At 33.1% G+C, this 23,134-nt stretch overlaps 2 protein-coding genes, 1 long non-coding RNA gene, 1 other non-coding gene and 2 pseudogenes across 4 annotated transcripts; 3 read left to right on the top strand and 3 right to left on the bottom strand.

Moving 5' to 3' along the window:
• The first annotated feature begins 2,067 nt into the window (after positions 1-2,067).
• LOC120198336 lies at positions 2,068-2,956 on the top strand. The gene is made up of 4 exons (XR_005523360.1): positions 2,068-2,148; positions 2,367-2,467; positions 2,555-2,796; positions 2,863-2,956. It is a non-coding gene; the product is annotated as an uncharacterized LOC120198336 (long non-coding RNA).
• Positions 2,957-8,073: 5,117 nt separating this feature from the next.
• On the bottom strand, positions 8,074-8,897 carry LOC120198034 (annotated as a pseudogene).
• A 423-nt stretch (positions 8,898-9,320) lies between these two features.
• LOC120198124 lies at positions 9,321-11,088 on the top strand (annotated as a pseudogene).
• Positions 11,089-12,848: 1,760 nt separating this feature from the next.
• On the bottom strand, positions 12,849-13,351 carry LOC120198123. The gene is made up of 3 exons (XM_039199504.1): positions 13,262-13,351; positions 12,967-13,177; positions 12,849-12,862 (listed from the first exon to the last, which is right to left on the bottom strand). The coding sequence occupies exons 1-3, from the start codon at positions 13,349-13,351 to the stop codon at positions 12,849-12,851; spliced, it is 315 nt and encodes a 104-aa protein (XP_039055435.1).
• A 985-nt stretch (positions 13,352-14,336) lies between these two features.
• On the bottom strand, positions 14,337-18,440 carry LOC120197951. The gene is made up of 7 exons (XM_039199349.1): positions 17,947-18,440; positions 16,663-16,722; positions 16,314-16,562; positions 16,009-16,085; positions 15,240-15,316; positions 14,658-14,790; positions 14,337-14,568 (listed from the first exon to the last, which is right to left on the bottom strand). The coding sequence occupies exons 1-7, from the start codon at positions 18,374-18,376 to the stop codon at positions 14,413-14,415; spliced, it is 1,182 nt and encodes a 393-aa protein (XP_039055280.1). The 5' UTR covers positions 18,377-18,440; the 3' UTR covers positions 14,337-14,412.
• A 1,256-nt stretch (positions 18,441-19,696) lies between these two features.
• TRNAG-GCC lies at positions 19,697-19,767 on the top strand. Its single transcript has one exon. It is a non-coding gene; the product is annotated as a tRNA-Gly (tRNA).
• Positions 19,768-23,134: the final 3,367 nt, after the last annotated feature.

Raw genomic sequence — 23,134 nt, 5'->3', positions numbered from 1 at the left:
TGAAATCTGCTACTTTTTAACCTAATTAATCCAATAAAACTCATATCCAAAATATACCCAAAATAGATATAAATCATTAATATCCAATCGAAAAATAAAGAGTAAATAACAATAAATCAACAATATAAAACACTCATCAATAATGATAGACAAATGGTGGATGAAGGTCGAAATAAGATTGAGAATTTAATTTACTTCAGAAATGTACTAAATACGAATGTTTTAAGATTTAACAAATACTCGGGCTAAAGTAGAAGAATATGTTGTGTTAGAAAATTTATGAAGGTATAAGTTGCATGATATTTATAGTTCCAAGTATGTTTAAAATAGTAAAAGTTATCTGAACATTAGAGTAAAATTAAGAAGAAGAAAAACATTCGAACGTTTGGTTAAGTGAAGATGTTGATAGATGACTTAATTGATCAAAGTGTGAAACGCAAAAATTTCAAATTGAAATCATTCGACAAATTAAAAAATAAAATTAAATATTAAATATATTAATATGAAAAAAACGGATTAAGCCTATAATAAACGAGATATTATCTTATATTCACTCTAAATTTATCAAAAATATCAAGATCAATAAATTTTAATAAAGAAGATTAGATTCTTTTGAATATTGCATAAACTTTTAATTATTTAAGGAAAAATGGTGAAAAATTAATAATTTAGACCAAGTTTGAAATTGTTTAGTAAATTACGTCCAAATGAATTGTTATAAGTAAAGGCATCCACAAATGATGAAAACAAAATTGAAGTACCAATTAAGAAATAAATAACAAATGCCGAAAACAATTTCAAATATCAATTAGTTTTTTTAATAGAAAAATATATTAAAAAATTAGTTATATTAATCCAATTATAGTTGGTAATAAGATTTTCAAAATGAGAGGCTGTACCTTCTCTTCATTCTAATTACATATTTGCCATCCATTTCTGTCTATTGAGAACTTGTCGGCGAGTTGATCGCGAGATTACATTGAAGATACTTTATGTTTGACGACCGCAGTCGACCGATTCCTTACCTATTAAGCTTATCCTTTTTGTAATTAAACCTGAAATGTAACATATTTTCGTAATAATAAAATAAAAAAAATTAAAGAGCTTAATATTTTGTCAATAATTTTTAAAATAAATTGTTAAAAACTCTTAGTTGATATCTCGTTTTTTCTTTAAATTATGAATTTAATATTTATTTATGAATAACTTTTTTCTGTAAATAAAATTTGTTCAAAAAAATTACATTTTATTTTATTTACAAAGGCCAAAATTTTATTATACATGAGAATTCAAAAAGTGTTCGGCTTATAAATACTGTTATCGTCCTATTTAACGTAATGAAATTAATTTTAAATTAAAGTATTAAATATATTGTTTTCTAGCTTTATTTTAACGCTATATATAATGATGTAATAAGCATATTAAAAATTATGTTAAAATAAAATAGTTATGATAAATTATATAAGATAAAATAAATTGAGATTAATGATAAAAATTATTTAAACACCGACAAAATCTGAAAACAACCTAAATACAATATGGTACAAAACAAATATGTCTATCTATTTAATACCATGAATACCAAAAGAGTAAATTACAAATTTCATCACTAAACTTTACTCTCTCTCCTATTTTGCTCGCTAAACTTTAACAGTTTTCAATTTTCTCATTGAATTTAATACATTGGGTTTTTTTAATCACTCCAATATTAAATAGTTAACAGCGTTAAAACGATTCCGTTTTAAATAAACAAAACTTTTATCGAAACGACGTCATTTTGCATCTATATGAAAACTCATTTATAACGCCGTTAGTGAGAAAACGACTGAGTGACCAAAAAAACAAATGTACTAAGTTTATTGAAAAAATTAAAATATATTTAAAGTGTAGTGAGTGAAATAAGTGAGAGTAAAATTAAGTTACTAAATTTGCGATTTACCCGTACCAAAATAACACGAAAACACATGAAACGGACATTCTTTCTTTTCTTTTTTCGGGAGAACTTGTGACAGTAAAAAAAAAACATTATAAATAATGAAGTGCTTGGAGAGCCATTGGGCTTCACAAGTTCTTCACTTTCTCCTCCCTCCTGAGCCAGTTTGGTGCGAGTAACTTGCAGATTTCTAATCATCAAAAAAAGACTTGAAGGTTAGTTTTGTTTATAAACTATTGAATTTCTCAGTTTATATCTATGAGTTTATTGGATCGCTGCATATCAATTTCCAGTTTCTCATTCTCCCTTATTTTTCTTTCCAAAAACGTCATTGAAGCAATCAGCAAGCATTTTATAGGATACTTTGGAATCTTCAAAGAAAATAAACTACTCTTTCAATTATTATTTTAAAACGCACCGATGTAACTTGCAGAAATGGGGAAGAAAATGAACCATTTGCTGGGCTCAACTAACCAAACCCTAGGCAGGGTTTCTCAAAAGAAACATCTTAGGTCAAAGAAACCCAAGTTTGAGGTATTCTTTTTCATTCTCTTAATACATACTTTTCTTGGGTTTTTGCCTTCTTATTTATTGTTATTGTTTTTTGAAACTTGTGTTTAGATTGGCAAAGGAAAACCAAAGCACAACCAGAGAAAGGATAAGAAAAAGAAGCATAGGACTTTGGCCACCCAGATTGCAAAGCGACTGGACGAGTTTCCTTTGATGTTTGCTGAAATTAGGGCAAACAATCAGCGGGCGAAAGAACTGATGTCTGAGATCGACGCTCACATTCTTAATCAACTTAAAGCTTGGGATGATGAAGACAACGGCTTTTGAGTATTTGATATATATATATACATCTGGTAGGTTTTCCCCTAACTTTATCAGTTATCTATTGGAATTTTGCCTGATGGAACTCAATTTTGTAGGAAACTTAAATCCGGCAGCTTCAGATGAATAAAGAGAAGATAAGACCAACAAAAAGTTTCGATTTCTTAGGGTTTCTCAGTTGATCTATCTGTCAAGAACTCAAGTGGGTGTGTTTCTGTTATTGAAAGACAATCCGTTTGCATCATTTAATATTCCACTTTAATTTGGGTAATAATCATTTCTGATTCTTGTTGAATGCTGACTGCATAATTACGTGAGTGATGCATGCATAAAATATTTACCCATCATTATATGCATTAGAATGCACTCTAACTACTTTAGTAATACAAGCATGAACCAAGAGATTTTAGTGGTTACAAAATTATTATTATTTCTTGAGGCCTTGGGTTTGAACATCATATATCGAAGGATATGAGTGTTCATTGTCAAAAGGTTGAAAGTTTTTGAACAACTATGGTGTGAAATTATTTTTCCTTTTTTGATATTCCACACATCTTGTAATGTAAATTCCAAGTCATTGTTGCCAACAAGTTTTTAATGACATAGTACCAAATTGAAACATGAACTAAACATTATGTATGATTTAAAAAAAATAAAATTTAGATACTAAAATGAAATAAAAATGATAGTTTAGGTACTAAATATGTAGTTTACCCTTGATTTTAAGTCGTGAAGATTCAATTTTGGGATGATTTTGAAACTATTCTTTAGTTTAGGCTGTAGCACGAAATGTGAACTTTAATTGGTTTATATGTTATATAAAGGGAACTAAATTAATCTGGGTAGAGTAAGAGTGATCAGACCAGTGAACCTATGGCCTTGGAAACATGTGTTTTCATCCACCATAGGTTTTGAATCTGAATTTGTAAACTAAGGTACATGTAAGCTTCATTTCCATATGAATACATCCCTCGGATTTATATTTTGAGTCTTGAGGACTCAAAGTAGACTAAATGATTATAATTTTGAAATTTAGGAAAAGTGAGATTTTTTTTCTTAATGTCGTAAAAATAAAATTTAACTAATATTTGACATGTTTTGATGTAAATTGTTACATTTTTATTATATAAATTTTTATTTTTATTTTTATTTTTCAAAAATAATTAAAAGGTTTGAATTTTATTTATTGAGTAGATTGAAAAAAAAATCAATTTCAATTGAACCTCATTATGTTTTTTTACCTTCTCAATTCCTAAGACTTTGCTTTGATTATTTCGAATTGATCCACATCTTGTTTGAATTGTTGAGACCTAAAGGCCATATGTCAAGCTTTATTGACATGATCGATTTATGAGTGAATAAAATAAACCCGAGTATGGCTTAAATCTCTCTTGTTGAGTTTTCATTATAAGGCTTCTCTTACTCTACTTCCACCTATTTAATATGTTGTGCTTTTTTTCAAATTGTCCAAGTGAGTTTTAGATCTTGTTCATCTTAATTGAACACTGACTTAGACATTTAGCTCATGTTTCAGTACCTACGACCGTACGATTTGCTAGATCCGACTCTAACCATGTGACACATGCACCTAGTGTTCCTTGCAAACTAACCGAGTTGTTCCAGCGTGCACATTTAAAAGGTTACAAATCCCAAAATCTAAATAGATTCTAATTATATATTTTTTAACACTTATAAAGATCAACTAAATGCATAATGGTTCAATCAACGGGAATTAATTAAAGTGGTAAGCACCTTGATAATGATTTCTAAGTCTTGGTAAACTGGAATTGTCGACTAATTTCCTTTGAACCCATTCAATCTTGAGGCATCCACCTTGGGTTTGAGTGCAACAACGTCACGGTTGCTTTGCACAAAATCAATTCTCCTTTGAGTTCTTGTACCACTTTCCTAAAGGCCATTATCTCGGCTTCAAAAGCATCGCTCCTTTAGCCCATATTGTTCATCGTCTTATTAAGCAACCCCTACGTCTCTTCTTTGAGCTCATCTTCCTTGGAGTCCAGCTTGTCAAGACATATCTTATGCGAGTCAAGTTTCTCCTTCGTATCCTCCATGGATCCTTCAATTCATATGACTCTCTCTTCCAACAATGATAAGATGTCCCTCGAGCGTTTCCTCTTTTGCTTACCAGATCGAGTCTCCATACTCTCGTGTACGGTAACCTCGCTTTCTTGTTGTGCCATCACAAAACAACTTCACTCGCAAACTTGGTTCGGATATCATTTAATTTCACGGGGCTAGAGTCAAATTTAGCAAACCACGTGGTCTTAGAAATTGAAGCATGAGTTGGACTAAGTCAACCTTCAACCTAGATGAACACGCCCTAAAACTCACGTAAGCAACTTAGAAAAAATACAGCAGATTGAATGAGTGGAAGTAGAATAAGAAAAGCCTTAAATGAAAAGATAAAAAGAGAGATTTGAGCCAATGCTCGGATTCATCTTGTTCACTCATAAATTGATCATGCCAATTGAGGTAGGAATAACTTCTCTTTATACTCGAGTCTCTTTAAAATTGATGGTGTCCTAATCGAACACAATATATTTACTCCATCGACTAGGATTAAAAAGTTTATGTACAAGCCGAAGTCTTAAGACAACTCAAAGTTTATCTTTTATTCTTGGATCCTAATTTGACTAGGTCTCTATTTAATTGATGGGTTGAGTTTCTCAAAGATGAGCCTTTTGGATGGCAGCAAGCACAATCCAACTTTGGTGGACCTATTGGTCACGATGCGTTACAAGAAACTACTAGGACGTATATGTGCGCACAAACCTTAGTCCGTGACACAAAAATGCATAAAACATGATGAAATATGGATAGCTGACTGGATTATAAATAAATAAATAAAGGGCTCAAAGAACTACTCATAATCTTTTTGTATATTGTTGATACAAAACTCTAACAACTCAAAGAAAATATTGAATATGTTTTTGTAAGTGAATATGAATCTGAACGCATGATTGGTAAAAAGTTATGATTTTTTTTATCATCTCACTTTTAATTATTTTTAAATAAAATTTATAAATATATTTTTATATAAAATATTTTCACTCGTTTTATATGTGTGACATAATTTAGTTTAATTTTATATTTAAACGAGTAAAAGGATGGTTAGAAATTAATAATAAATATGGATGTTGTGTTTAAAAAGCTATGATTTCAAAATTGATAGCAGATGAAAGTAATAAAATTAGACATGGACCTTTTTACTATTTTCAAATTCATGCACATCGATCTCTATTTAGGTACTTTTGAAATAACTTAGTAGTTTAGCATATTTGAAATTCATTTATTTAACACAAACTAAGCGATTTTAGTTGTTAAGAAATTGTTATTATTCATTGAGGTCTCGGATTCGAACACCAAATATGTAAGAGTATATGAGTATTCAATGTCAAATAATTGAGAGTCTTTGAACATATATTACCTTGTATACACACTAGGCTAATAAAAAGAGAGAAATTCATCTATTTATAAAAATGGAATGAACCAACGACAAAGCTATGATAAAATATTGTTGGGACAAGGCACATAACTTAAAAATAATATGAACTTATTACGTATTTAATCTAAAATTAAAAGGGTAAAAATATAATTTTATTTAAATTTAAATTGATATGGATCTAAAATACTATTAGACTAATAATTTTAGAAGAGACAAGAGTCATTCCTACTCTATATACATTCGTCTCTGGAACGAATATCAGTTAGTTTCACTATCTATTAATTCAGTGCGAAAATATTATTATGGAAAATATATTTTATTTAAATTAATTGTAAAATATATTTTTAAAATTATTTTTGAAAAGTTATATAAATGGAGGATAAACCTATTTAAAGTTGGATTATCCGTCTAGACTTGAAGACTTCGTCCTGAATATAGGAGGGTTACAAAACCCGAAAATTTTATCTCATTTTTTATTCGGTTCGGCTTTTAGCCTGACCTGGCTCAATCATTTATAATTTATTTTATATATTTTAAAATATAATTCTATAAATTATAAATAATAATTTTAATTTATACCATAAAATCTAAGGTAAACTATGTATTTAATCACCCAATTATTCTCGTGATTCTATTTTAGGAATCCAACTATTTTTTTTTTCAAAATGATACCTAAAGTTACGTTTTTGTTTTGTTATCTTATGGTGACATGTCAGTATCATCGGTATTGTTTTTAACGGTGGGTGACTAAAACGGAATAAAAATGTAAGTTTAGGTATGATTCTGGAGAAAAAAATAGTTAAGTGGTAAAAACAAAACCTAAGAAATAGTTAGATGACTAAATACATAATTTATCCTAAAATCTTACTCAAAAACATTAACTTAGAAATCCAAACCCACACCTTAATATCTACAAGTCTGGTTAAAATCAGATATAAAATAGAGTAAATTTGCAGTTAAATAGGAATTAGGAACAACAAAATGAAGAACTAAATCTTAATATCAAAGAGAAAGGGGGGAAAAAAGTAAAGCCGAAGAAGATGATGAGACTTACTTGGAGTAGTAAAGAATCCCCATTTCTGGAATTGTAAGCTTGCTTTGCTACTGATGACTTACTCGCTCAGTCTCACAAATTTATATTCTTTTAAGTCAACGCAAGACTTATTAAACAAATTATTACTATCTAAATGCCTGGCATTAATTATTCATTTTCATTATTCTAATATGCTAACACTTACACTAACCCACATTAGCCATGGATTCGTTCTTATCCTCACTAATAAAATACGCAATGTAATTAATCTTTGGCTTAATATAAAATATGGTCCAAATTATACCTCTTTTCTCATTTAGGTGTCTAAATATTTTTTGATTAATTTAGGTAACGTTTTAATGTTATCATTTAGGTGCCTACGACGTAAAGACCGTTAAAAAATGTTAAAATTAAGTCAACCAATCAATATTAAACATGTGACTTAATTTTTTATTTCATTTACTTTTTTAAAAAGATAAAATTCATAATTTAAAAAAAATCTCAACTTTTCATATTTTTCATAAAATACACCAAGGCCTGCAGGCCACTACCCACTCACCCGCCGACCACTCACTTGTCGTCTAACTATTTAAATATTTTAATTAAGTCACCAATCGTTAATTTTTAACAGATATAATAATATGTTCGTTAATAAAATCAACATAATTCTATATTTAATCTTTAATATTTACCTATTCTATCAATTTTTTTTTTCACAACAAACCATAATTCTTTTTCTTGGGCAATACCAAACTAGAATTCACCCATCACGAGAACCCATACATACAAATATCTACATTCGTTTCCCCTTCACCACATCGCCGACAACAAGTATTTCCGGCCATTAACGCCGTTTGCATTATAGCTCGCCCCGGTAGTCTTCTCCACCAAAAGATTACCCGGATATCCCGGGTACGAACCCGACCCGAACATCTCGGTGCAAGCCGAAACCGCCTCCAATGGCGCGTTGGTCGGCCCCTGGAAAAACCCGTTATTAAACGGATTGGTAACGGTGCTAGCCAAAAGGGTGGCCAAGTTAATGATCATTCCATCAACCCCAACGTCTTCGTTAGGAGCAACCAAAGGCGGCATTTGGGGACCATAAATAGGCTGGTGAAACGGCCAGGCGCATTGACCGGGACACTGAGTCTCCGAGTAGACCTGTGAGTCCCGCACCTCATGCAAAAGCCTTCGACGGCTACATCTTTGATCGTGAGGATGATGCTGATAGTATTGGCGTCGTTAAATTTTTCGGCCAAGGCCGGCAAGTGTGGGTTCTTAAGGGTTTTACCGAGTGGGTAGTTTTCGAGGAGGACTTGCCCACAACTAAGGTGGATGAACCGCTCCTGTATTTCTCAGTCGTTTTCCACCATGAAGATGCCGAAGGAAGCTTGAGGTTGGCGGAACTTAACGAGTTGATGAAATCGACGATTATGGAGCGTTGGGAAGGGGTAAACTTGCCGTACCAGATGAGATTGAATGCGATTTTGCCCTTTAAAAGAGGGCCATTGTGGTAATTCAACACCAGAGGATGCTCTCGAAGCTGCTCGCGGAAGGAAGAAGGGATGATACAGAATAGGAAAATAGTGGCAAGTTTGTAAATAGAAGCTGCCATTGTTTTAGTTAGGGAAAATCTTGAGAAAGATATCGACCGGTGGTTTGATTGATAGAATATGTAAATATTAAGGATTAAATATAGAATTATGTCAATTTTATTAACGAACACTTTTTCACTTTCGTTAAAAATTATCGGTCGGTAACTTGTTTGAAACATTTAAATAGTTGAATGGTTTGATTGATTCAATTAAAACTTCGGTGGTCAAATTGATTTTTAATTATAGTTTAGTGGTCTCTCGTGTATTTTACCCTAAACCTAATGATAAAAAGAATGTTAAATTTCATGTTTAAGCCCTAATTTTATTACCACTGCTATTTTACAATTTCATCCAACATAGTTTCGCCCCTCGTCTAGATCGAGCTAATAACTTTCACCTCTCCCTTCATCCACTCGACATGTAGATCTTATGCTTTTCGGTTTCAGACATTGGTAAAAAGATATGCACTCGCTCTCCTTTGATTTCAAGTCTTCGTCCGCGAGCTCATCGTAAACTCAATCTCATTCTACTAGACAAAATTCTTGTCGCCAAGATAGTCATGGTACGGTAAATTGGTCGTTCGAGCACGGGAGGTGTTTGTGCAAATGCCTCAACCAAACATGCTCTCTTCTACCAGGGAATTCCACTGACGAAACGCCCAGATCAAGCACCACTCAGTTCTCGCCTACCTTAAATCTCAGTCACGAGTACACTCTCGCTTTGCAGAATACTTCTTACAATGAGATACTCTCCATTATTGAAGCTCAAATGCAAGCTGATAATGTGATTGAAATCGAGGGTACAGTTACCCATCACTTGCGTTTGACGCCTTTTTTACGTCCCAGAAGAGATTCTGTCCATCAAGCTCTTCGGCACATCAATCCCGATGCCACACGGACTCGCTTGGTTTCTACATACTTTGATCACGGCGAAAATATTACCACTCTTTGCCTCATGCTCCGCCAATGCGTGTCTCGTGCTCGTACCCTGTATGCTCCCATTTCTGACCTTCTTCAAGAGCTCCCTTCTGACCAAAGCTCTATCCGTCTCTCGCACTGTAACTGTGCCCTGGATGTTTTCGTCCAATTCGACAGCCTTGACAACCCTTTTCCATCTCCTGATTCCCATAACTTCAACGAAACGCACCGCAGTTTCTCCCAGCTCAATGAGCAGCTTGATCACCACCGCAACAAATCTCTTTCTAGACTTCGCTTATTGAACCGTTCAACTACTGTCTCTGCAATTTGCCTAATTGGCAGTGTTATTGGAGTTGTCATTTCAGCTGTTGTCATATCCACTCATGCCGTTGCTGCCATTGTAGGCCTTGCTGCTACCCCTCTTTGTCCCTGTGGTGTTTCAAGTTCTCTCAAGATGAAACAGCTTACCCATAAGGCTCAACTGTATGCTGCTACCAGAAGTGGAACTTTTTTCCATATCAATTATCTCGTGTCTATTGTCTGCCTGGTTGATTTGTTGCATTCTGCAGTTAAGGACGACAGGAAAGCGGCGGGGACATATTCCCCATCTATGTCCTGAAATATCTCCGCAATAACCACAACAAGTTTTTTGACAAGCTCAAAGAACTTGAGGATCATATATACTTTTGCTTTGATGCTGTCTATAAATCCAGAGCTAATTTCCTTGACCAGATCCAACTTCATCAATCTTCTAATTCATGATTGATCGATAGCTTTTTATCTTCTTCGTATTTACATTTTACGTCAGTGTGTATAGCAGAAAACTCCTTTGACTATTGTCACTGGCCCTTCATTTTAACTTTGGGCTGTTAGGATCTCATATGCACATATAAAATATGTAAGTATTCAATCCTTATGTCTTTAAGAGCTATAGATTGTTGGATTGGTCATTGTGGGAAGGTATACTTGGTACTTCAACCTTTTCTTCTTGCCCTTATTTGGATTCCGTGTAAAACAGATAAGATGTGGGACGCAGGAGGCATTTAACTCTTGATTGTCTACAGTTAATAGAGTTGGAAGCAGCATATATGCCGGTATTGGTGGCTTTGCTTGGTTCGAAAGATGGAAAGAAGTGAGGATGGGTAGTTTGCTACACAAATGGTTAAGATTCACAACATTCCTACCTTGCACCTAAGCTCTAACATCATCAGAATAGTTGCAAGGAATTGAGTAAAAATGGGTGCAGATGCTCCTAGTGAGCTGAGCTGTGGTAAATTTTAGCATCCCAAACTTCTATGGTACAATTGGATTTGGGTCAACTTACAAAGCAGAGTTGGTCATTGGAGGAATTCGACATATGAACCTTATGACTCTTATTGGGTATTATGTAGTAGAACATTAAGTTATCTTATTGGGTATTATAGAAACCATTAGGCTTCCATTCATCACATGCTTGACAAAAATATACATTCTTTGATATGATGACATTTTTTTCTTTACTTGAATTAAGTTGAGCTTATAATTTCATCAAATGGGGTGGATTCTAACTCATTAATGTCAGCCTTCAAATTTTCCAACATCAAATGAACTATTATTTAAGTATATTTTCCCAAACTAAGCTTTTTCTCAACAACAAAAGGTAATACTAAACTAAGTAATTATCCAGATTCCGTTTGGCATTTTTAAGTACAAAATTTCCCACTTTTATATTTCTGATTGTGGTTTTGGTCAAAGTTATAGGATGTAAGAACTTGGAGGGAATTTTTCATTTCAGTTTAAGCATTTGTGTTGGAGTTATCATGCAATCGTAGGTTGTTTTATATTGTAAATAATAATAATAATAATTCTTGTTATAAGGATAAGAATGGAGTCCCCATCTCGCGTACGTGAATGCAGTTCTGGCATTTTCTTAAAGTAATTGAAAATAGGATTAATTAAAAAATGAAATATTTAAATTATATTTTTATTCATTTCAAGTTTCTTTTGAAAGTAGGTGTCCAGCGGTTACTCCATTATCATTTAAGGTGTTTAATTATTAATAATTATTAAAAAAAATCTGTCAACCGTTCAAAACATGACATGTTTATACATTTTTAAAATTATCTTAAAATTTTCAAATTTATTATTATTATTAAAAAGAAAACTCTAAGATTTCTTTAAAATCTCATAATTGCTTTCATCGATGGAGTCTCAGTAAGCAACACAGCCTGATACAAGTCATGAGCTGAGGCTCTATACAACAAACATTTGGGAAGATGATGTTACTGTAAGTAAGTCCTCTCTCTCTCTCTCTCTCTCTCTCTCTCTTGTTCTTTTGTTTCGCCTATTGGATTAGATATTAACATTTTGCTGATCAACTTATTGATTATCTCTTTCAAAAAAATGATTGAAAAAAAGTAACTGACTGTTGAATTCTGAAAAATAGAATCATGTTATATATGCTTTCTCCATATTTCCCTTCTTTTGTATTTCCATTTGGGATTTATGAATAAATTTATTTTAATGATGTTAAATGATTATTATTTTAATATTTCATCTAAACAATCATAACTAACACCCAAATAATTATGTGAAATATGGGATCAATTGGAATTAAAAAAATATATTAAGAGAAAATTAAAATGAATTAAAAATATTATTTAATTGATTTGATCAATTTAAATATTTTTTTGGTTAAATATAGGATGGATGATTACAAGGTAGTATCTTCAAAGATTCTTCACCATTTGACAATGAAAACTCAAATATCCTTACTGTTTCTGGTGCTCAAACTTAGGACCTCTAGTGACAATAACCATAACTTTAACAACTAATTTGATTTGATTTGTGCATCAATTTAAATAATTTTAATCCATCTCTAAGAATATATAATTTAATATATACTAATCAATTCACTAGGGATTGTATAAATGAATCCATTTTATTAAGATATCGTTTGAAATAGAAATCCCAAGAGAATTGAGTACACATATCCAAAAACACACCAACTCAGCTATTGATGGTTAAAACGATAGACAGAGAAACCCTAAGACTAGGAATCAGCTCCTTGCTTTTCTCTCCTCTTATCTTGTCTTTATTCAACGGAAGCTGCTTCAAAAATAACATGTACAAGATCAACTAAATACCAGCATCAAACAAGCTTTCAAAAACCATATGATTGTAAAACTGATAAAATTTAGGGCAAAACCAACCTTTGTCTCCCTCATCCCAGCTTTTAAGCTTATCCAGAATGTAAGCATCGATCTCAGTGTTCAACTCTCTCAGGCGCTGTCCCATTTCCCTTACTTGAGCAAACATCAACGGAAACTCTTCCGGCCCAAGTTTGGCTATCTGCCTGCCCAACTTCTGCTTCCTTTTCTTATCCTTTTTCTTGTGATCATATCCTTGTTTGGGTTTCCCAACCTAGAAATGAAAAATAAAGCAAGAAATAAAGAAAATAATAGAGATTTAAAACCCCTAAAAGAGCTTCCTAGTCATTGAAACTACCTCAAACTTGGGTTTCCTTGACCTTCGATGTTTCTTCTGGGAAATAATTCCTTTAGTTGCACCCTGCAAAATTGTTGTTTTCTTCCCCATCTCTTCTAAGTTTCCATCGGTTCTTTTGATTAATAATTTAAGAGAAAGAAAGTGAGCGAGAGAGAAAGTGGCAAGCAAACCCATAGAGTTGACACAGAGAATGAAAGTAGCTGTGGAGCGAAGAATGAAGAGAAGCTTGCTATCCAAGGCACTTATTTATAACTGCATTTCTTTCTAGTTGGACATTTGATTATATTAATTCGTTCGTAATAAAATTGGATTTAATTAACTGTTGATGCTTTTATAATTATGATTAATTCAAAACACCCCATGGATGATGAATTGCCCATTTGAAAAGATAATGTTAACTTTTGTCATAGGAGGGTGATGGAAGTAATTGGCCGACTACTACCGTTAAACATAACAATGCTTCGAAGGTGCCGCGCGATCCACAGCATTACAATTAAACTCACCTTCTAGACCATCCTATATTTGTTTATTTAATTTCACAATCATAACACTAGAGGATCTCGGATTCGATCAAGTCATCTACAAGAGTTTTTTAATATTTACTGTCAAATAATTAAGTCTTTTGAACATATATTACACTGTAATGAAAAAAAACTTTTTTGCTTTTTAAATATCTTCATAGCTTTTGATTTTACTCATTACCTAAATTAACATATTATTATTTTTTCAAAAACTATAATAAAGGTTACTTTTTTTTTTATCTATCCAACTCTTAATTTTATAATTTGGTTAATTACATTAACAATTAATAATAATTTAATCACGAAGATATTAACTCCAATGACATTAATAATGTGACATATTAATAAAAATGATTTGATAAACAAGTTTACACTCTCCTCACAAGCTTTATTTCCTTCGTTAGCTCATAGAATTAGAACCGACTTTATCGTGCCGAGATGAGCTACTTTTTCCTATGCGAAACTGCTAACCTCTTCAAAATGCAAATGGGGAAATGAGATTATTGCATTATCATATTTATTGAAAATGATATGCTCCGTCAAACATATTTATTGAAAATGATATGCTCCATCCAACATAATTATTGGAGATGCTCCATCGAACCAGTAAATTTGGAGCTTCAATATACTTCATCTGCTGGAAGACATGACTTCCTCAATTTTCCCAACTATGACACTAAGATTGCCGCCATTTTCCATAGCTTTGAAAGCAGCTCGATGAGCACGTCTATGCCATTTAAGCAGATTGTACGATTGTAGCACTGACCATCTTGCTTGATTTGACATCTTTTCAAAAGCAATGGAAAACTAGGTCAATATTAAATCAAGAGAAGAATATCACAAACGCTTGAAAGCTAAGACTGTCAAAATGGTACCTGAGCTACAGAGAGTGGGGGTTGAAGAAATACACAGATGCTTCTAAACAAGTTTTCATCATTCTCCCCACCCTCAGCTTCACCATAGACAAGAGCTTCGGCTGCAATGCCGGCAAAAAGTACCATGCAATATCTGTTCAATAAATCATACCACATTATAATTATTTCAGGCTTAGGCCTTCATTGAAGGCTTAATCATTAAAAATGGAATCATATTATCGCATATATGCCGGTTCCAATGATGACTTTATAACCTGCCATAAGCAAGCGCCCCTGAACAGAATTATAGGTCAAGCGGTAATCAGAAACAACATTGTGCTAAAACAATAAAGTGGAGAGCTAGTTTGATTTTATAGAAAAAGTAACGTTTTTTCAAGGATCAAGAGAGAACAATATGATTAAAGTTTCACTACATAACTGGAAGAAAAGAACCCTTTTTGAGTGCAGTTTGAACAGATTATTCCACATGAAAATTTTCAATTGAATTTAGGAAAGAGACATGCATCACAAATCAGATTACCATATAAAATTGTGTTCAATTGTTTCACATATGAAAAACAGGAACCAACTTGTCCTACAAACCTGTCAAAGGTGGAACCACTCAATTGTCCTTCTGCCATTTCATTATTCATTTTTTCATCCCAAAACTGAGTTCCAGCCTGTAAAAATGTGAGACCATTCAAGTAACACTGTCATATGTTGATCCAAACTAATCAGATTCCTTGAAACATCATCTCAAAGACAGCCAAGAGGGGTTACAAAAGAAGTACATTATCACGGGCCATTGGCTCGTGAAAGGGTAAACATAATGCTACGCTATACAGAAAACACCATGTTAAGTCAGGAAGGCTACTAGCCTCCAACTTCATTTCATGTAAAACTCATGAGGTGATAAGACCATGTCCTGCTCACCACTCACAACTCGGGCATCTTAGACCACCCTAGCAATAGGATTTTTCTTTTTCTTTTTTCAAGTGTGATAATAACTAATACATAAATCAAGGTAACATAAAAGAGAGGTTTAAACGAGAGGATTTTGGAATAATAGAACTGAGAAATTCAAACATGATTAAGAATCACAACAAAAGTTATCAACAAATTCACTGTATAATAAATAAATGTAAAGTGGCTCCTTCCTTTGACAAATTCCTCTTGATCTGACACAGATAAATAAAACACTGAATCTTTTGCTTGATATTTGTTCAAGCAAAACTGCAGCCCTTATTTTAATATTCATCTTGATAAACTGTCTCGAAGTTAATGAAATTGATCACATCGCATTGAATGGGATAGCACCCAATAGCATAGAGAAGAAAAGGTCCACGAAAACAACAAATGGTAACTTAAATACCTGCCCTTGAATGCCCATTTGCATTGCAACTATCGGGTCTAAAATCACTCCACGAATAGGACAACCCATAAGATAAGCTGTGAATAAACTAACAGAATCAATTATGCTTCTAACAAAACAAAACAAATACAAAGCAACAGTATTGTAGAAACAAATCAAATCACGCAAGGTGCTAAATGTGAGAAAAAAGACATCTAGAGATGGAATAGGCATAAAGACTTTCATATATAAAGGTTCAAACCTAATGTTTTCTTTTGTATGCACTAGTTGCTTTGACATAAAAAAGCAAACAATTGATCACATACCTACTAACAGATGCCCTGCTTCATGAACTAGAATCCTACGCCTAGATGGAGGCCAATAACTAGAGATTTGAGCTAAACAGGTACCACCAAGGAGGATAGAGACTGTGAAAGCTAGCGCCAGTATAACTGCAAGTTGAGGCCTGATATCAATTCCTTGTTGGAGTAGATAGGACACCCCACCAAGAAAACCCGCCAGCACAACACCTGAGCTTCCAGAAAGACCCCACTTCTTTGGGGAAAATTTAGAAGCTGTATATGAGGGAGGGAAAAGTTCATCACCTCAAATCAACATGAGATGATATCGTATAGAACAATTTAAACCATTCAGGAAATTAATATAGATATATACCTTCTAGGCCAGTAGAAGACCTCAACACAGAAGGTGTAACATCTCTATTCCCCTCTAAAACTGCAGAATGTAGGAACTTTATTATGGTCCAGCTTAGTTATTTAGAAATATAATTTTAATTAATGACAAATAAATATATTGGGGGATGGGAAATGTTCTCATAAGGCTATTGTTATTCCTAGTCGGACAAGAATGTAGTTTGAATAAAATTGCTAAGACATTAGCAGTAAGGATATTTCATTAGAGTATTATTGCAAAGAATGATGGGAACTGATGTATTCTTTCCAAAAACTAAGAAACATACGAAACCATTACCTACACATCAACATTTCAAACATGACAATACCAAATATTAAGATTACATTTTTTATAGTCTAGCATGCAAATAATTGCTAACGGGAAAGGCCAACAGGCTTGCAGTAAGATAAGCCAAAAAGTTCTAAAATACTAATGCAGCAGATCAGTAGTAGCAGTTAATGACAGTTATAAAGTATATCGGCATTTAGAATCCAGGTATAAAGCAAGGCTCTTTAGAAACAATGAACCTAGCAAATGAATTGAAAATCATGCCAACAAACACAAGATGGTAAAACTTGCTTTTCAGTATTAATTACATAGAAATCATTATCAAGTGATATTACTGGCACTAGCATGTAAAGCAAGCTAATGGACCAACCAAACTGCAACACATTGTGCCTTATCCATAAGAAAATATCTATCATTCCCACATATTCGTTAAATTATTTTACTGTCTATTCCATGTTTTCTACTTGAACAAAGACATTATAGGGACACTTTAAGGTACCAGTTCGAATACTAATTATATGAGTTTTCTTTATAATCAGTTCATTCTTTTTGTGAATCTCGCACTTATCTATTCTTCGAATACCTGGTCCTTATAATGTCAAATGTTCATCACAGAGTACACTTTCCTTCGCATTTTATGAACATTTTTTTATCCTCTCTTAAAAATGTTTTTTGCTTCTCCATGGAAACGCATCTTGTTTAAAAATTAACAAATGAAGTAACAAGTCTTAATCAATTCTAAACTTTTCTATCTTCTCCTCTGACCAAAACTAACATCAGAGTCCTCAAAAGTATAAATTCATTTTCCTTTTATCATATTATCGACTGCATGAAAATATATAAAAGAAAAAAATAGCAGCAAGCATCCAACATTCAACAAAATTTAGAAATCAAGATATGAAATCAGCATCCAAAAGTTACTAAAAATCAAACATGATACTAATAATTTAGCTTGAATATAGAAAGTAATTTATTTACCGATGCTACTGAATCTTCCAAAATTGGGTAAAAAGCCTTTGACCTTAAGGAACTCATAAGCAGTGCCAACAAGTCTCATATCATCAGCATTCAGGCACGTGTCCAAGACCTCCCAATCCCTCACAGACCCACCAAGAAAATTCAAATCGCCGGGTCCTGACCGAGCCGACCGAGTGGACAAGGAACCATTTTGCTCAACAGGGTTGTCGCTATTGTCTTTTTCAATGGATATGAGGAACCTTAGAGCGGTAGCTAAGTCCTTCTTCTTCACTGCTTCCTCGTATTCTTGCCATTCCCTGAGAGCTCTTGGGGGATGATAATGGATGCCTTTTGATGGCGGAGGTGGTGTTTGGAAGAAAAGAAAGGAAATTTGATGGTGGGAGAGAGGAAATGAGTGGGAGCGAGGAAGCGTGAGAAATTTTGGGGACATGATAACGTAGAAGAACCGGAGAGATCCATAAGAATTAAAGAATAAAAATATGATTTTGATATAACAACTCAAGAATTTGTTGTTCAACAAAATGATAAAGAAAAACAAAACAAAGGCTTTATTAAATGAAAAATGACGATTCTTAAATAATATCAAAATATTTTCTTTTTGAAGACATTTCTTTAACCTTTGTTACTTGGTATAGATTTTTTTTCAAAAAAAAAATCAATACACTTCAATATTATAAAAATAGATCCCGATGTTTTTTTCTTCTTCGAGGTGTCTAATAAAAATTTTCAAAGAAACAATTAAAATTTTTTGAAAAAAATTAAGGATTTAGTAAAAAAATCAGAACTTTTAAAATAGCTATCAAGCGATCCAATCCGTCATCCGAACAAGGAATTAATGAGTTCCAAAGCTTTCAAAGGCGAAACAGAAGCATTTGGTCTGGTTGATCGGTTTCTGTGAGGATAGTGGTGAAATATTGGTTTATGACTAGATGGCTCTTGGGGATCACCTTTACAACAAGAAGAAAGCTCATCGCTCATGGCCAAAGTTTCGAATTTCAGGCTGTAGAAATGAATCAAGGCCACTTAAGTAAGTTACCTGGTCCCTGAATATTTCCAAAGGCTGCAACTCACGGAAAAATCCGATGTTTACTCATGGAAGACATCTTCAATCCTCGTCTGAAAGGGAAAATAAAGATGTTTGCCAGCGAAATGCTTATCCGATCAGGGAATGGAGCGGCGATGTCTCATGTCTCATGGAACCTCGATTTTGCTCTTCAGCAATGGATAGAAGTCAAGCATCATAGGAAGGATGAAGCAGTGTTGGAATTGTATAATTTGAATTATGTTCCTTTAGTTTTCATTTTCAACAACTTAATTGCAATATGGACAGCCATTTGTTCTGTCTCAACAGTAATGCAGAGACTGCAATTTATTTTCATTGTGATATAGATTAGTTTCACTGATTTTGTCATGAAATTATAAATATTTTTTCCTCTCTTCTTTCTATTTTCATTTTAATTTATGAACTCAGTGACAATAGAAGTGAACATTTCATTACATTTTTTCATGAGACAATTTTTTTGTGATAAAGGTGTTGGGAATGGCTTTTTTTTTAAAATTTATTTTCTTCACCCAGGAGGTTATGGTTTCATTATAAAAGTTTTTATTGATTATAAAATTAAAGCTCTGTGAAACTTCTATTCATCAGAAAACCATATTTCATATTTATTTATTGAAATAAATATATTTTAATAGTTAAACATCTATTATCTAATAAATTATATTAAATATTTCATATTCTGTGAACAAAGCACCAGTGGTCTAGTGGTAGAATAGTACCCTGCCACGGTACAGACCCGGGTTCGATTCCCGGATGGTGCATAGGCATTTTATTTTTTTTATTTTTTTGTAGGCTTTCAAAGTTGGGATTTGGCTGTATGGGGCTTAGCGGAGCGTACAATGGTCCTGTGGCTGATATCGATTATCAAGCACGCTTTTGTCACTTTCTTTGATACATCAGATCTCTATGGATCCAAAACTCTCAGAAGAAATGACCTTTGGTAGTTTATAAAGTCTTTGCAATGAACAACTTTGACTTGGAACAAGTGAGATCTTTAATGAGTGCATAGCCTTGGAGAAAAAAACAAGAAGAAGCTAGTATCTCCCTCTATCATCATCAGAGGCTAATCAAACAAGATCCTCAAATCATGAAAGATATATGAAGCAATTCCTCCACCTTGAAGTTCTCGAAGAAATGGCTTCAAGGAAAACATGTAGTGGATATCCAAAGTTTGGATCAAGATGAAGAAGTGGATCCAACTGATGTAAGTACCAAAGGAAGTAGCTACTGAGGATCCCATTGAAGCAAGAGAGCAACTGACCTTGCCGACGATGCTACCTCGAGAGCCCAGCTGCTGCAATTCATTGAAGTAAAGGTCACATCAACTTAAGTTTAATATATATGTGAAGAAAGACTACCAATTGTTGCTACTGCGTGTTCGTATATTGTTGCTACTTTATTTCCTTTTGTTTCCTCAAGATTCAAACTTTCTGATTTAGTGTTTTGATATGTTAAAACTTGTTTATGATGGTTGTGACTTCTACTTGTTGTGGATTTAATTGTTACATCAAGGGGAACATTTTCTTCATGATGGATGAATTGATGTTTCCATATGCCTATATGCCGAAGTGGATGATCGTTAATCATTAGCATTGCATACAAGTCCATTTTTGAGTTTTGAAAAGAAAAGAAAAATCCGAAAGGGGAGATTGTTGACATAAAAACTGAGAACTTGATTCTTTTTTTGTCACCCAATGGGAGAGACAGTAGCCTCTAAGCACTGAATTGTGTAGATTTTTAATATATATTTTTTAAGGATTGGCTTATTTTGTTGAAATCCATATAAGAATCCACATTCAACTAAATTAACACCTCTTAGTTAAGTTAAGTTAAGTTGAGGCTTAATCTCTCGTTGTGTGATTTTTTTAATTAGTGAATTTCTCTTTAAGAAAGGTTTTGTAGAGATAGATTGTTGATGTGAACTGTATAAACAAATCTTGGTGTCTGTTGTTTACGTTTATGCCTCTATTGGCTCACCAGTTCCACCTAGGTCTGGTATTGATTCACAACTGTAATAAAAATGATCTCACCAAGTGCTTCAGAAATTTCTACACAAACTTTTATCAAAATCTGAAAAATAAATGAAGTATTTATCAAACAGCTTGAGGGTACAATCTTCGATTTATATGTTTTTAAGTTTAGGAATATCCTTTGATTAATGTTTTCAATATAAATCTGATTCAAGGGTTTTAAAACTTGATCTTAGATCAATAAGATATGCTTCAAGTGCGCGTGGTTATGCATGATCTTGAAGATGTAACCAAAGAGATGATTTCTTGACTTTTGTTTTGAGAATATGATTTAGATCCAAAGGTCTTCAAGATTTGATAATTTTTATCTTAAAAAACGGGATCATAAATATGTTTTCTTGAATTTGCTTGAGAATGGAGTATCGATGCAAGTGTCTTTAAGACATGATTTTTGATGGACGAGTATATATGTAAAAATGAACATGATATCATTTGTGTTATTTGGATGAAGTTTTGATCTGGGTTTTTGACACTTATCTTAGATAGATGAGTTGGCATCATATGCTTTCTAGACTTGGTCTTAAATTTGGATTGATCTCCTTTGTTCTATCATTTGTTTCGTTTTCAAAGACTAGGTTTTATTATTAATCCTTGCAGTGCTCCATAACGACCAATCCAGCTAACTGCATGCATAAGACCTTGAGATTCAGATTAAAATATCTATAATCATTCACAACAAATTCACGGGGAAACGCCGTCGAAGAGACCTCAATCGCCATTGTTTCCAGCAAGCAAGGCGGCAGTGAGTTAAGCATCCGGCGAGTCAGGTGGCAACAGGGGACGAATCCTTTCCCTAATTTGGGTGATAGCAAGGTGACGCTCTTCCAAGGCTCTTAACATGCTGGTTGTTTCCGACTTCACATATGTTAACTTGGCTTTAAGCCTCTTCACTTTCTTTTCTGCTTTCTTTCAATCATCGTTGAACACCAGAAACAAAGATTTATCAGAAGGAGAAAAAAAAGAGATCGAAAACACAGTCAGTAAAGTGATGTTTTTTGTACCTTGACCCTCTTCCATGAATTGTTCTTGCTAATTGCTTCCTTTTCACTTGTTGGGGACATAATGTTATAATTTCTCCTATTTCAGGTACTCAACTCTGACAAGTGAAGTGAGGATCATGTATCTCTTACCCTTTTATATTACCAGAAAGTCGGCATTCTTTTTCCTACAGTAATATCTTTGAAAAGTTGCGTTTAAAAATTTACAGGGCATTAAAGGCCGGTGGTCACCAACTCAGCATTCTGTCTTACGTCAGTCGTTGGTAAAAGATGCTTCCCGTGAGAAGGACAGATCCAAGTTGGGGCGATTGCCTATGATATTTTCATGGGTAAATTACACAAATAATCACCAAACGTTTAGAATAGTTATATTTTAGTCACTAAACTTTTGATATTTATATTACAATTACAGTTGATAATAATGATCATAAAAAAAGTAATTTAAAAAATTATAATTATATTATAAATTTTAAAATTCTAATGATCAAAATGCAGGCACCCTGGTGACTTAAATATATAGTTGATCTCGAATTACAAAAACTGATGTTTTGCTTTTTATTATTTTATTTAAGTCAATTTTTATTTCTGGTCAATTTAGCTCTCATGCTATTATTTATGAAATAGAAGATTCTTTTTTGGAATAATATGACTCTTTAGTTGCAGTAGACAGGTCGACAATAATGACAAGAAATTGAGAAACACAAACATCTAAATCACTTACAGAGGATGAACAAATCGGTCGATCCCATCAAAGACAGTTGTGTTGATAACCAAAAATCGGTCGGTTCCACACTACGTTGCAATTTAGAAATTTCTATAACTCACTTTGCCACTCTAACCACATCGTCTCACAACGTAGAAAACTGACACTTTTTCTTTTCCTCTTATTTTCAATCTTTTATTTTTCTAAAAATATCAATTAAGTCCTTAAAATTTTAAAAAAAAACTAATTTGACTCTCGAATTAATTTTTTAGCAGTATGATATCATATCATATCATATCCGTGACATGCACAAAGTTAATCCAAAGGATTTTGTTTTGGAAAGAAGAAGAGAAAAGCACAATATTAAAAGTTATATATTGTACATAAAGAGGCGCAA

The sequence above is a fragment of the Hibiscus syriacus genome, unplaced genomic scaffold (assembly GCF_006381635.1).
Source record: "Hibiscus syriacus cultivar Baekdansim isolate YM2019G1 unplaced genomic scaffold, ASM638163v2 tig00117056_pilon, whole genome shotgun sequence".
In the NCBI taxonomy this organism is placed as follows: Eukaryota; Viridiplantae; Streptophyta; class Magnoliopsida; order Malvales; family Malvaceae; genus Hibiscus; species Hibiscus syriacus.
The sequence above is the reverse complement of the archived record's forward strand: the minus strand, read 5'-3'. Positions and strand labels throughout refer to the sequence as shown.